Source organism: Triturus cristatus, chromosome 5_2 (genome assembly GCF_964204655.1).
Source record: "Triturus cristatus chromosome 5_2, aTriCri1.1, whole genome shotgun sequence".
NCBI classification, from domain to species: Eukaryota; Metazoa; Chordata; class Amphibia; order Caudata; family Salamandridae; genus Triturus; species Triturus cristatus.
Window position 1 is genome coordinate 775,551,085 of NC_140588.1, and position 13,907 is coordinate 775,564,991.

A 13,907-nucleotide genomic window follows, 5' to 3' on the forward strand; every position below is an offset into this window, starting at 1 on the left:
TATGCCATAGAAGGATAGGCTCTAGCTTCATTAAATCAGAGATAAAGGTAAGCCCCAGTTCTGCGTGACATACGATAGAAGAAGTACCACTTGGGACTGATAGAAGGTATTTGAGAAATGAGTTCTCAACACGCTGAATTTTGTTCACATCTGCTAGCCCCCAGAGCCCTGCTCCATAGGTGGCTAATGAAACACACTTGGCCTTATAAATTTTTATAAGTTCCATCGGTGGTCTTTTACCCAATCTTTTAACAAAGTTAATAAGGGCAGTGGTGGCTCTAAGGAGAGCCAGTTTCTTGGCGTCAATCGCTTGCGCCCATGTGTCACCGTTTGTGAAAAGAATCCCCAGATAAGAGAATTTGGCAGTAGCCTCGATCTTTTGTCCTGCAACAAACATTGTATTAAATTTCTTTATCCTATGCCCACAGTGCATAGAGTAGGTTTTAGACGTATTTACTCTCAAGCCTAAATTCTTCATAAAATTCGTGAAACTGTCCAGCAGCCTCTGAAGGCCCACCTGCGTTCGGGAGATCAGAACTGCATCATCTGCATATAAGAGTGCTGGGATGGGTCTCCCAGCCAGAAGAGGACAGTCGTCGTTATTTTCTAGTAGGGCTCGTTCCAAACTATTAATGTAAAGAAAAGGGGCCAAAACACAACCCTGCCTAACACCACTATTTATCGAAAAAGCGCCTGACCGTTCCCCATTTACCCCACAACAGACTCGGGCCGTAGCTTCATTATAAAATCTTTTAAGATAATAAATAATCCTATCTTCTACGCCCAATTTTTCTAAAATGGCCCAGAGTTTACTGTGGATCACACAGTCGAAAGCGGCTGTTAGATCCACAAATACTAAAAACAGATTCCCCTGTTTATTTTCTGCCCTTGTGTATTTCCCAATCAGTAACGACAGATTAAGACCCTGTTCAACAGTGCCCAAGCCTACACGGTCAACAGTGCCCAAGCCGTGAGGAGTCTAAAGTTGGATGAATCAGAATGTTAAAATCACAGCCTATCAATAAAACCCCAGATTGTTCTATTGCAAAATCATTGAGAGATTGCAGAGTTTTGGGCTAGTCCTCAATAGGACCATAACAGTTCACCATATTAATTAGCTGCTCTGATATCATCATCTGAACCCATAGCCACCTAGCACTGTGGTCTCTATAAACCATCGTAATTTCACAAAGTTACACCCCTGATAGCTGCACTAGATGAGGCATAAAACTCTTGCTGGCTAAATCCTGAAACTTTCCCAAGTGAGGCTCCTCCCTTATAGTGGGTCGCCTGTATTAAAATTATATTAGCTCCCAATGATTTAAACCAGGACAACATAGACCGACACTTCACTCTGTTATTAAACACATTCACATTGCATGATTGTATTTTAGGCACTTATGAGACATGCTTCAAATTAAATGGATACTTTGTACATTTACCCCAAGCATAAATTCTGTGCTCTACTGTTGCTGCCACATTTTTTTCTTGACTGCTACTACCCCTCCCTTCTCCTTCCTTACCCCTGTGACCCTTTGCCCCCCCCTCCCTTGAACCCCCCTTATCTCTGGGACCTTCCCCATCTGGAGCTCAGTGGGTGGTTCCCCTCTCTTGCTCCCAGCGTGCCCCCCTTGTCTAACCTCCCTCAATCCCAACCCACACTGTGCCAGGGCATGCTGGCAATGCACACTTCCCTCCCCTGTAAGGGTGCACTGAATTTGCACCCAGGGAAACCATCTGCAAATGGGGATTACCACGGCTTGGCTAGTACTTATACTCTAAAATAACAAGCTCAACGAGAAATACAAAAATACATTTTAATCCTAAAAAAGCCATACAAAGTCATAAAGAGTAATATTATTTCTCATTTTGCATGCTCTAGCAGGTGTTGTGGTTTTAAGAGTCCACTAGCTTCCTCCACTGAGCTCAACATTTGAAATGTACCGTCCAACAGTACTTTTAGTTTTGATTTCTGTACTAGCATAGCTGGAATACCTTGTTTCCTTAGTGGATCAATCATGGATTCGAATTTGCGCTGGCTACAAACTGCTGCTATGGACATATAGGAAAAGATATTTAAGTAACTTTTTTCTTCTGTCTGAAATCCCTTTGATTTTATGGCCTCAGATAAAATGATTAACTTTATTCAAAAAGGCACCAAGAATGCCCTAGGATATCTTGAATTAGCTGATTGCGTAAAAGGGACTCCATGTGCGCGCAAAATTGAGAAATTGTCTGCAGGTCCTTGTTCATTTGGATGTACATATTTTTGTATTGTTTTAGCAATGAACTTTATAGGGTCTTGGCCAGATTCTAATACTTCAGGAATCCCCACAAGCCTAGGATTAGAGTGTCTGGCCCTGTTTTCCCTTTTCATCCACTTTCATCTGGAGGTCGTCGATTTTTCGACTAAATTTAACAGACACAAGTTTTAGATTTGCTTGACTGTCTTCAAAATCTGATATTCTTTGTAAAGCCTGCTTCAGGCTGGAGTTCATCTGAGAGAGGCTGGCATTTATGTTGCTAAATTGGAGTTGTACTTCCATATTAGCCTTGTCATGAGCATTTCTCCTATCGCGTAGTTCGTCTAAGATCTGTTGAAAATAGGAACCCATTTGAATACGTGTCCCTGGACCTAAATCTTCTCCTGAAGTCGTAGTTGTGTTAATGAGATTACTTCTCTGCGAGGTCTCCGAAGTTTCTAAGTGAGCTCTTAGCCTTGTAGATTGCTTCAGAGAGGCTTCTTTACTTAATGGAGGTGTTTGGTATATTACGTTGATAATCCCTTGTGGCATATTTGGACACCTTCCTGTTGAAGTCTGCCCCCAGCTATTTGTGTCATAGGGTTGCTTTACTACCTCCTGATCCCCGCCAACTAAAGAGTTTGATAAATCAGTCTCCAATCTGTACCAAAGTAATCCTTCTCTTGATCTAATATTCCTGGGCTGGAATCTGGATTCACAGGAGATCTCCCTCCTCTAGAGAGGTCTCTGCCGACTCCTAGCTGGGAATAAGTGAGAGCTCCTCGTCTAAACCTTGAGTTCCGGGGCTAGGGCCTAGCCCAGGTTCAGACAAGGCTCCTGTCCCATAGGAGCTGCTAATTTCCAAACAACTGGCCCGCATGTGGTCAGGGCCACTCTTGACTTCCTCTTGGTTAATGTCCTGAATCTGATTCTTTGTACTGCCTTCTTTGGATGCATTTGGTCAAGCCTTAGTCCTTTTTGCACCCTTGATTTTGGCAGGAGTATGCCCCTTGCCAGTGAGCCTCTTCATTGACCTGAAACTTCCTGGTGTGACTTTGCTCCTTCACTGCTTCTGGTTGCTTCTATAGAGGGAGCAGTGGGGGAAAGAGCCCTGAATGGCCCCTGGAGGGGGAAAGACAAAGAGCAAGCACTGGACACCGGGTGACCCATTCACCTAGGAGGGCCGCTCCGTGGTCACCATGAGATCCAGACATAGTAGAGCCGCCTAAGGTAGACCCACTGCTTCAGTGCTAAGGGAGCCAGTTCCACCTTTTACTCCTAGCTGTGGCATTGATCATGCGGGTCACTGTGCTCTGTTTCCCCCAATTACGGGCTCTCCCCACTGCTCACCTTCTCTCTGCTATTGCGCTATTGCCCCAGCACCCCAGCTCCTAGAGACCCGTTTGCTTCCCTGGACTTCTCTTTCTCACACGTCCTCCACTCCTCACCACAGGGGAATTCCAGCCTTTAAAATACTGGCATCTGTCAGCCCAGCCATGGCTCCTCCTCCTAGGCAAGCATTCCGCGCGTTGCAGCAGGAGATTCCAGCCATGAGAAATGCCGACCTCATTTCGCTTCAGCCACGGCGGTGATCACTCAGAAGTGGTTTAGGTGCAGAGTATCATGGAAGCTTCAGCAACTCCCTCCGTGTCATCTTTGAACACTATTAGTATTCAGAAACAATGATTGTGCCTTTCTACCTCACAGTGAAACATTAGAATCATCTTCTGATCCAGATTAGGATAACAAATCCATTGGGTGTTTGGTTTAGACTCATTCTAACCCATTGCTGTTAAAAATAAGGCTTAAACCTGGCATTTGGCTAATCCTCCTCTGGTAGGGTGGTTTTCTGCTCCAAAGCACCAGGGTGCTCTTAGGGGTACAAAACACACTATACAAGAATATATCACATAATATGAAATAAGAATAAATCTAAACCCAACACCCTAATACCTAGCCTAAAGAACCATAACCAACCAAGATCATATCTAAAAACGAATCAATCAATCAGTCAGGGTACCCAGGTGCTTGCAGATCCTTGAGGCTTAGTCGAACAGCCAGGTATTGAGGACCACTCAGAATTCCAGAAGTGAGGTGATGGTCCTTAGGTGCGTGGGAAGGCTGTTCCACGGCTTTGCTTCGATGTGGGAGAAGGAGCATCCTCCACTTATGCTTTGGTAGATGCGGGAATATAGGCAAGTGAAAAGCGACTATCGAGTCAAAAAGGAATTTTGAAAAGTGAGTGCACGCTACTACCAAAGCTTTATTATGATGGGTACTGTATTGGCACAGCGTGAGTGGAAGTAGATAATTAGGAGATAAAACAAAAGAGTGGTTGGAGAAGTAAATGATCGAATGTAAGTGTGGGGAATGAGTAGGAATACAGGAGTACCCAAAATCACTAAGATGTGGTTACCTGTTAAATAGACTATGCGGGATGGATAGTAAGATGAATACAGTACACTAGGGTTGAATAAAAAGAAAAACATTTAAGGTTATAGAACATATTGGTCTTGCCTTTGCTTGTATGTTTTATATTTTCTCTATGGGTCAACAGTCGATGGGTGGGTACCAGCAAAACTTCTTTTAATTTTTCTCTTTCCCATAGTACTGTTTGATACATGGTCTTTGAACCACCCACCCCTCATTGACCCCCCCAATAACTTTGTTATGCTGCAGATTCCCTGATTCATTTTTATACCCTACTTTGATTCAATGAGCAGATCCCCTGTTCATAATATTTAAAAAGGTTTACTAGAGATTGGGTTATTCCACTGAATTTGGGATCAATGATCTCTGCATGACCAACATATTTGGTATTTGCCAGTCTTCTTATGTAGAACTAGCATGCACCTGAAAAATGTGTCTATAAGCATTTGCTTCAATGCAAGTAGCTAACAATGACCTATATAGATACATTAACTGTGTAATGGTGGGAGACATCTATTTGTCCTGAAGAAGGTGGTTGTGAATGATAAGAATCCACCGAAACACGTTGATGCAAAAATGTTTATGCACTAAATCGATCAGGCATTAAGTGACTTTATAGATATTATTGATTTGAAAAAACTTTGCACCTTGATCAATTATCATGATCGATTAGTGATTATTTGAGACAAAAATGATTGTCTAATGTATTCTCCCTTTCTATGTTTTTATCCATGCGTCCATTTTTATGCACTTTTATGAAATGTTTGTGTACTGTTTGAAAATGTCTATTTGTGTGACAAGAAGAAACTAAGGGGATTGTAATCTTCTTACTGTATAAGAGAGAGGTTTACGATCATTGTATTGGCGACAAGAATTCTATACTCCAAAAGGATTATTTGCACATATTTATTTGCTTCTATAATAGATGATATGTTTTTATGAATAAAGCAGAATAGGTTTATACATATGCTTCAGAGGTACTATTTTAGTGATATTGGTGGTACATGAATGAGTGAATGATGAATTTGTGATATAAGGATAAAATAGGTGGCTGATTTACCAATAAACCCAAAGGGAAAATTCCCTTTTGTCTTGGTTGTGTAGAGCCTTGTGTGCGTGGGTCAGCAGCTTGAATTGGCATCTCATCTGTATGGGGAGCAAGCGGAGTTGCCTGCGGTGGGGTGTTATGTGGGTTCATCCAATATGGCTGAGGATGAGTCAGGCTTGGGCATTCTCAAGTAGGAGGTATGCGCCGATTCCTATATAGAGGGTGACACCATAGTTCAGTCAGCTGGTTATGAGAGCGTGTGTCATGGTGCATCTTGTGTAGGGGTTGCCATTTGAAGATCTTACGTAGCATGTGCAGAGTGAGGAAGCAGGCAGAGGTTACGTAGTTGATCTGTGATTTCATGGTGAACTTGTGGTCAATAAAAAAGGCCAAAGTATTATGATTTTATCGCACAAGCCTTACTGAGCATGAGACTATTCCGTGCTAAACTGCCACCATTTCCTTGTCCACTCTGGAGGCTGCACAGGTTGCAGTGGATCTGAGTGCCTCAGCCAAAGAAGGTTCCATTAGGGTGCATTTGGGCACAGAAGGTTTTACATATGGGAAGCAGAGTTTTTTTGCTCCCAAAATATAGAAAAAAAATAAAAGAAACAATGGATATTTTTGCCTGGCCTACCCAGACCTAAGTCATCTCTGCGGGATCAGACATTAGAAACAGAAGTGGCTCTGCATGTCTCCCCTATCTTTATGGCCCTTATGAGATGAGTGGCCTGAAGGGAGGGGTGAAAAGGGAGTGGAATTGAGGTAGTTTTTTAGGTTGAGCCTGGGCAGTGCATGCACTGCTCTACGAGGCATGCTGTATTGATGTAGGGGCTTGAAGCTCCTCCACTCTCCACCGAAATTTTTAATTAGCTTGTGCCATTGTCTACTGTAAACTGTGGCTGTTCATTGATCAAAAGGCTTAGTAATCACTCCTTAGTACCGCCTTGTCTCATTTTGTAATCTCCCATGGCGACACCCCATGTTATGTGTGATGTTGCTCAGTAGGCTTTAATTATAGCCTCTGAGCACTATTTTCTCACATAGCTTTGTCCTGTCTGCTGTTGCAGGCAGGACACACTCTCTCCTAATGCTTTTTTAAAATTTTTATAGCACTCATTTGCAGTGCAATAGGTCTCACATTTGTGAGAGTTTAAGATATTGGCATTGTAAATGACAATGTCTTTTATTTGTCCGTTTTAAAAACAACACATACACAATGCCAATAGCACAAACTTTCATAAATGCAAGACCTATTGCATTGCAAATGCTTGTCTTAGTTTACTGATGCATGTGGTGTCTGGAAGGAGGCGAATGCACCTTAGTAAGTATTGGAGCAAGGAAGAATTGAGGAGTAAATAGTCATACCCATGACTGAATGTACAACACTGCAAACTGTCACCCAATATCCTTTGCTAAATACCTACCACAACCCGTGCTGGCTAAGGTTATAAGAAATGGTAGAGAAAGAGCTAACATACTTTATTTGTAGGAGACTTTATTGAGAGGCATCAATGTATACATTTCTTGAAATTGAAAGACTTTGGAAGAAGCAACGGATCACAATTCTTTTAGCTGACAGTTGAGCCAGAAAGAGTATGGCACCTTTGCTTAAGTGGTTTTATTTAATTACCCCAAAGCAAGAATCATGATACATAGAGTCCCATCTGAAATGATAAACTGAAATGAAGGCCCAAAACAGAGAGTGACCTCTACTTTTAGATCAGTTTTTAGAATAGCTAAGTTCAAACTTAATATGTATAGTCCCAATAGAATGGTACTTTATGCTCTGGTGAAAATACCTTTCTTGTGATCCCAAAGTATGGATCTGAACTATTTGAAAATCATATATAATGCTCACTGGGGCCATAAAAAAAATGCACGGTGACCACCTTTCAAAAAGAAGCATATTTGTAATATTTATACACTTCTCATGGCTAAGCAAATACAACAGTAAAGAGAAAAAAGTTTAGCATTGAAAATAGAGATGTTCAGAGAGTTGGTAATGTGATTTGTGGCCTTATTACAAGTACAGTGGTGATTTGTGACCTTATTACAAGTACAGTGGTCCCCAGGGCTTCTATACCTGTGGTGGTGGTCCGACCACTGCCACACTGTGGGCCTGTGCGCAATATTGGCGGTCAGATATCCACAAGAACACCGGCTCTGCCAGGATCAAGGATCCAGCTGAGCCGGTGGTCTGAAATTGGCCTGAATATGCTGGCGAGGCTGCTGCCGGCACCGATGAGCATTTTCTGAGTTGCTTTTTCACCACCCTTTTCATGGTGGTGAGCCTGCCATGAAAAGGGTGGCAGAGAGGTAACTAAGGGGGACCTAACAAGACCCACTGATGGAACTGGGCCTGGGGGTGGATGCGGGGGTGGCACATATTGTGCCCCTCTGTAATTGCACCCCCGTTCCTGCACAGTGTGGCAAGCATGTCATACTGTGCAGGAACGTGCTACTGGCGCTGTCACTGTGGCATGCTCTCCTATGAGCCTAAAAGCTCACTGCTGTGAGACCACTGCAGCACTGCCTACCTGTCATGGATTACACTCGTAATCCGGCGGTTAGGTGCACTACATGTTTGGTGGTTCTCCTGTCAGCGCGGAGTGGCAGGCCGACAGGAGGACTGCCAAACTCATAATGAGGCCCTTAATATTTTTTATTCCTTTTATTGCTTCTACTAACCAAACTGATTTGTTTAAGTTATGGAAGTTATGAGGTTTGGAACCAAGTTTTCCTTGCATTGTTTAAAAATATAATTTACTTTTATTTCTTGCATGAACCTTCCCCACATAGTAAAATTTACAAACATTTTATGAGTTTAAGAAAACAATTTGGGTCAAAATGGAGTTATTAATTGCTGTTACAGTTTTATACTAGCCAATCCCATTTTATAATACAAATTATTGGGGTTTTAAAAACGTGATATAGGTAGTTTAAAGAAATATTCGGATTACTTTTATGGTTTTGTAGTAACCACTAAGAGCATTCTAAAAAATAAGTGAGAAGAAAATGTTGATTGATAAGAAAAGTCATGGGTCTATTATAATTGTTTTACCAACCACTCTGCCCTTTTGTAGTGAAAATGCATTTAAATTCTCAGCTGTATGTCCTACGTTGTTTGACATGATACTTGCATGTAAAAGTAAGAAAGATGATGGGTTGTTTTTTAATCAAGATGTACTCATTTACTGAAACCACAATGACCCGTCATGCACATCCATTGTAATTATATCCCCTTCAAGTCAGAGTTTTCAAAGAAGAAAATAAAATACGATGCAATGCCATAAGTGCAATCATTGGCCATGACTATGATTAAATATTTAACGTATTCATATGTATTAATATTTATCAATGAGGTAATACCATTATCTTCCAAGCACCATCATTATGATGTAAAATATATGAAATTTACTACCAATCACCCAGTGCATTAATATTTTTCAGGCGTCCAGAGATGAATTTATGTGCAGCTTGTCTAGCCCTTCAAACAGATCAAGTCTCGTCCTGGACAAAGACATAGGTAAGTCATACTGTTTGTAATATAAGTAGCAACAAATGTGTCAAGTCCATTGAATCTTAACAAGATAACTCTTGGAAATAAGTGTCCTTGTTTCATTACTCCTGTTGTGTTGACTCAGTGGGGCTTCTTTTTGATTCCAAGGGTCTGATTTAGAGTTTGGCAGATAAGATACTCCATCACAAAAATGACGGGTATCCTGCCTGCCATATTGCAAGTGCTTTGTATCCTATGCCACATGTAATATGGCAGACAGGATATCCTTCACGTTTGTGACAGAGTATCCCATCCACCAAACTCTAAATTTAGCCCCAAGTCCTTACTTGTAATCATTTTTTATTATTTTTTATTATTTTTATTTATAGAGCGCAACACTCATCCCAAGGGACATTACGGCACTAAAACCATAACCGAGTGTAAGCAAACATAGATTCCAGTTAACAGCTTAGTAACCAGGAAATAAGTGTGTTTTTAGTTTTTTTCTGAACATTAGGTATTCTTCAGTCAGGCGTAGTTCTGGAGGGAGTTTGTTCCAAATGACCGCTGCTAATTTTGAGAACGATCGATCGCCCATCCTAACTGTCGTCGTACGCTTGACTGATGCCAGTGCCTGATTGCGGGATCTCAGATTACACAGAGATGTATGAAATTTTAATTTTCCATGTAGGATTTGAGGACCTGTTTTGAATAGTGTTCTATGTGCAAAGCACATGAGCTTAAAGTTGTCTCTTTGGCATACAGGTAGCCAATGTAGTTCTTTCATACAGAGGGAGGCTGAGCTATAGCTACTCTTGTTGCATATAAGTTTGGCAGCTGCATTTTGGACTTCTTGTAGTCTGGTAAAGAGATAGTCAGCCATGCCCATATACAATGCATTGCCATAGTCCAGCCTACTCACAAGAAGTGCCTGTGTCACTGTCTTCCTACAATTTAGAGGGATCCATGGGAAAAGTCTTCTAAGAAGTTTTAATGTAGCAAAGCTTTTTCCACATAGTGATCGTACTTGATTCTGCATAGATAAAGCATTATCATAGATGAAGCCCAAATTCTTGGCGGCCTTCCTAGGTTCAGGAGCGGTTCCCAATACCTGGGGCCACCAACTATTGTCCCAAATTGTTAGAGCTCCTCCTAAAAGTAAGATTTCTGATTTCCCGGCATTGAGTTGTAAACAATGTCCAGACATCCAATTTGCGATTTCAGTAAAACAATTGATGAGATTATCCTTAGTATCTACTTTTGTCAGCCTGTCGGACAAAGGAATTATCAATTGTGTATCATCAGCATAGGAACATATATCAAAGCCCCATTTTCTGCTGATATCTGCTAAAGAAGAGACATATATATTGAAAAGAGTAGGGCTCAGAGTAGCTCCCTGTGGCACTCCATAGTCAATACTCTTAGCAGTGGAGGAATAAGGACCCATTTGAATTATCTGGGTTCGGTTTTTAAGAAAAGATGCGAACCATGCTAAAGTTTTTGAACAAAGTCCTTTTTCGTGCAGAATTCGCAGTAGTTTGTTATGGGATACGGTGTCGAAAGCTGCAGTAAGATCCATAAGGATCAGTGCTACAGCTTTACCCTGGTCAACTAAAGGCCTGATATTATCTGACACAGCTAGCAAAGTAGCCTCAGTGCTGTTATTGGCCCTAAATCCAGTTTGTGAGGAATCAAGTAGATTATTGGATTCAATAAAGGCCGTAAGTTGTTTGTTAACCAATTTCTCTAAAACCTTCGATTAATATGGTAGTTGGGATATTGGCCTATAGTTGGCTGGATCATAGATTTCAAGACCTGGCTTCTTTAAAAGGGGAAAAACAACTGTTTTTTCCCAGATATCTGGAAAGGAAGCAAGCTCTAACGATTGATTAAAAGCTTTAGTAACTTGGGGACATAATACTGAGACTAGACGAAAATGAAGTGTGGGCATGGGTCCAACGGGAATCCTGCCTTAACTTCTGTCATGGCTTTAGCCACTTGTTCTTCAGAAAATAGTGACAACCTATCTAGGTGGTTGTGAGCCGCAGGATGAGGAGCTAAGTTTTCCCGAACCTTGGAGTCTTCATTATTTGAGGGACTAAAAGTTGTGTACATTTTTGTCACTTTATTTATAAAAAAGTTATTGAGTAGCTCACAGTTCTCAGATGAAGGAGCCATAGATTGTGACAACAGAGTGGGCTTGCAAAGTTCCCAAATTATTTTATAGAGTTCTTTAGATGAACTTCCCGTTTCTTCAATTCTTTCTGAGTAATACTTAGTTTTGGCCTCTTTTAGGGCCCCGTGTAGGTTTTTTGCTTGGCTAGGTAAAAACATCTGTCTTTGCTGGTCTTTGAAAGTCTCCATTTATGTTCCTTAATTTTACACTCTCTTTTCATAAGTTTTAAATTCGGCGTATACCATTTTTCGTTTTTTTTAGTGGCTAGTTTCTGAGTGAGTTGAGGGGCACACTGATCAAGTGTTTTTCCAATGTCGTGCTGTAACTGTGTAACTAATGTATTTATAGGATTTTGGTACAAAGGGCTAGAAATACAAGAGAACATGGCACTAAATGATTCCTCCGTGATTTGATTCCAAGCCCTAGACCTTGACTGACCCCTTATCTCAGTTTGTTGCATGTTTAGATAAGCTGAAGGAAAAGGAAATTAGGAAACGGTCCGTCCATTATAAGGGTTTAATTCCCTGAACACATAATGATTCTATGTTGGAAAACAATAGTTCAAGGGTGTGGCCAGCCACATGGGTTGGTTTAGTGATCCTTTGAAATAATTGCATTATGGCCATATCATCGTCAAGATGTTTAACTCCTGGGTTTGTGGGTTTTTCGTAGTGGAGATTAAATTGTGTTAATAGACTAGTGCTTAATCCGGGCTGATATCCTTGCAGGTTGTAAATGACTGCCCCTCCAAATAATTTATTGTCATCCACAGACACTGAGAACGCTAGAATCTCATGTGTGCCTGCTTTAGTGACCATAGTGGGAATACAGGTAAAGTGGTATTTATATAAAATAGCTATCCCCCCTCCTCTCTTACCGCCCTTCCTATTATGTTGTAAAATTTTATATCCTAAGGGTAAGGCAGTGACAATATCTGGAATATTATTATCAACAAGCCAGATCTCAGTAACAAAAGCCAAGTCTGGACTTAAATCGTCCAATGTCTCCCAGATTTCGATACTGTGTTTGGGGAGTGATCTAGAGTTAAAATAAATACAGTTTAGATCCTGCATATTGTGTTTAGCATTAGGTGTTTTCTCTGGGTGAGTAGATTGAAACTCACAACTGCCCCATTTACAGTATTTACAGGAGAAAGGGACTTCAAATTTTTCAGGAGATGCTTTAATACATGCCTTATTAGAACTAAAAATGTCTCCTATAGCTACAAGTGCCTCTGATGTATAAATGAGGGGTTTAATTTTAATGGGCGAAAATTCAGCAGCATTCATGGCCCCTGGTCCCGTTTGGGTGCGGATTGGCGCAGACGAGCTTGCCTTAGGCGCGACAGCGGCGCGACAGCCGCGCGCCTGCTGCGCGGGTCCGCTGCGCGTCTGGCCTCGCATTGGCATTTAAGCTTTTCCCCCCAGGAAGTAGCAAGCGACTAGAGCACCAACCTTCTTCCCCCAAGATGGCGCTCGCACCAAGATACTCTAATGGCAAACGTAAGTGGCAAAAATGTAACTTTAAACAAATTCAGGCAAATACAAATCGTTTTTTAATATTCATTCAGCAATAAAAGTGTGCAAAATTAGCAATTAAGGGTAAGTATAGAGTTAAAAAAAGTCCTTTCAACACGTAACACTTGGTTAGGTTCTGCTGCGCGTCCGGCCCAACACCGGCTTTTAAGCTTTTCCCCCCAGGAAGTAGCAAGTGACTAGAGCGCCAACCTTCTTCCCCTAAAATGGCGCTCGCACCAAGATACTCTAATGGCAAACGTAAGTGGCAAAAATTTAACTTTAAACAAATTCAGGCAAATACAAATCGTTTTTTAAAATTCAATCAGCAATAAAAGTGTGCAAAATTAGCAATTTAGGGTCAGTACAGAGTTAAAAAAGTCCTTTCAACGTGTAACACTCGGTTAGGTTCTGCTGCGCGTCCGGCCCAACACCGGCTTTTAAGCTTTTTCCCCCAGGTAGTAGCAAGCGACTAGAGCACCAACCTTCTTCCCCTAAGATGGCGCTCGCACCAAGATACTCTAATGGCAAACGTAAGTCGCAAAAATGTAACTTTAAACAAATTCAGGCAAATACAAATCGTTTTTTAAAATTCATTCAGCAATAAAAGTGTGCAAAATTAGCAATTTAGGGTAAGTATAGAGTTAAAAAAGTCCTTTCAACACGTAACACTCGGTTAGGTTCTCATCATTAAACTGAGCCTTTTTCTCATCATAGCATTTTGAAGGTGGACATCTTTTGGAAACAGGCAACTGTATTAGCCTTTGAAATGGAGTAAGAAAGAGGTAGCACCTCTCCTAGACCATGAGCATAGATATCATGCCCATGGTTCCCAAACAGTGTCACTATGATGAAACGCAAAGACCACATAAGTGGGCAGAAAGAGGGAATCCAGGTCTGTGATGAAGAAGAGTAGGGCTCAAACAAATAGAACAACAGTGAATACAAAGACCATCAGACCATCTGAAAAAGTTGTTGTCTCTTGATGTGTCCC

At 41.3% G+C, this 13,907-nt stretch overlaps 1 protein-coding gene across 3 annotated transcripts in view; it reads left to right on the forward strand.

Moving 5' to 3' along the window:
- Positions 1 to 13,907, forward strand: part of DOCK11 (dedicator of cytokinesis 11) — a 1,169,031-nt gene that overhangs the window by 665,125 nt on the left and 489,999 nt on the right. For all 3 annotated transcript variants that reach the window (XM_085607886.1, XM_085607887.1, XM_085607888.1), the window contains one exon: positions 9,175 to 9,250. In XM_085607886.1, coding sequence (XP_085464012.1) covers positions 9,175 to 9,250 — 76 coding nt within the window. The remainder of the gene's footprint in view (positions 1 to 9,174; positions 9,251 to 13,907) is intronic.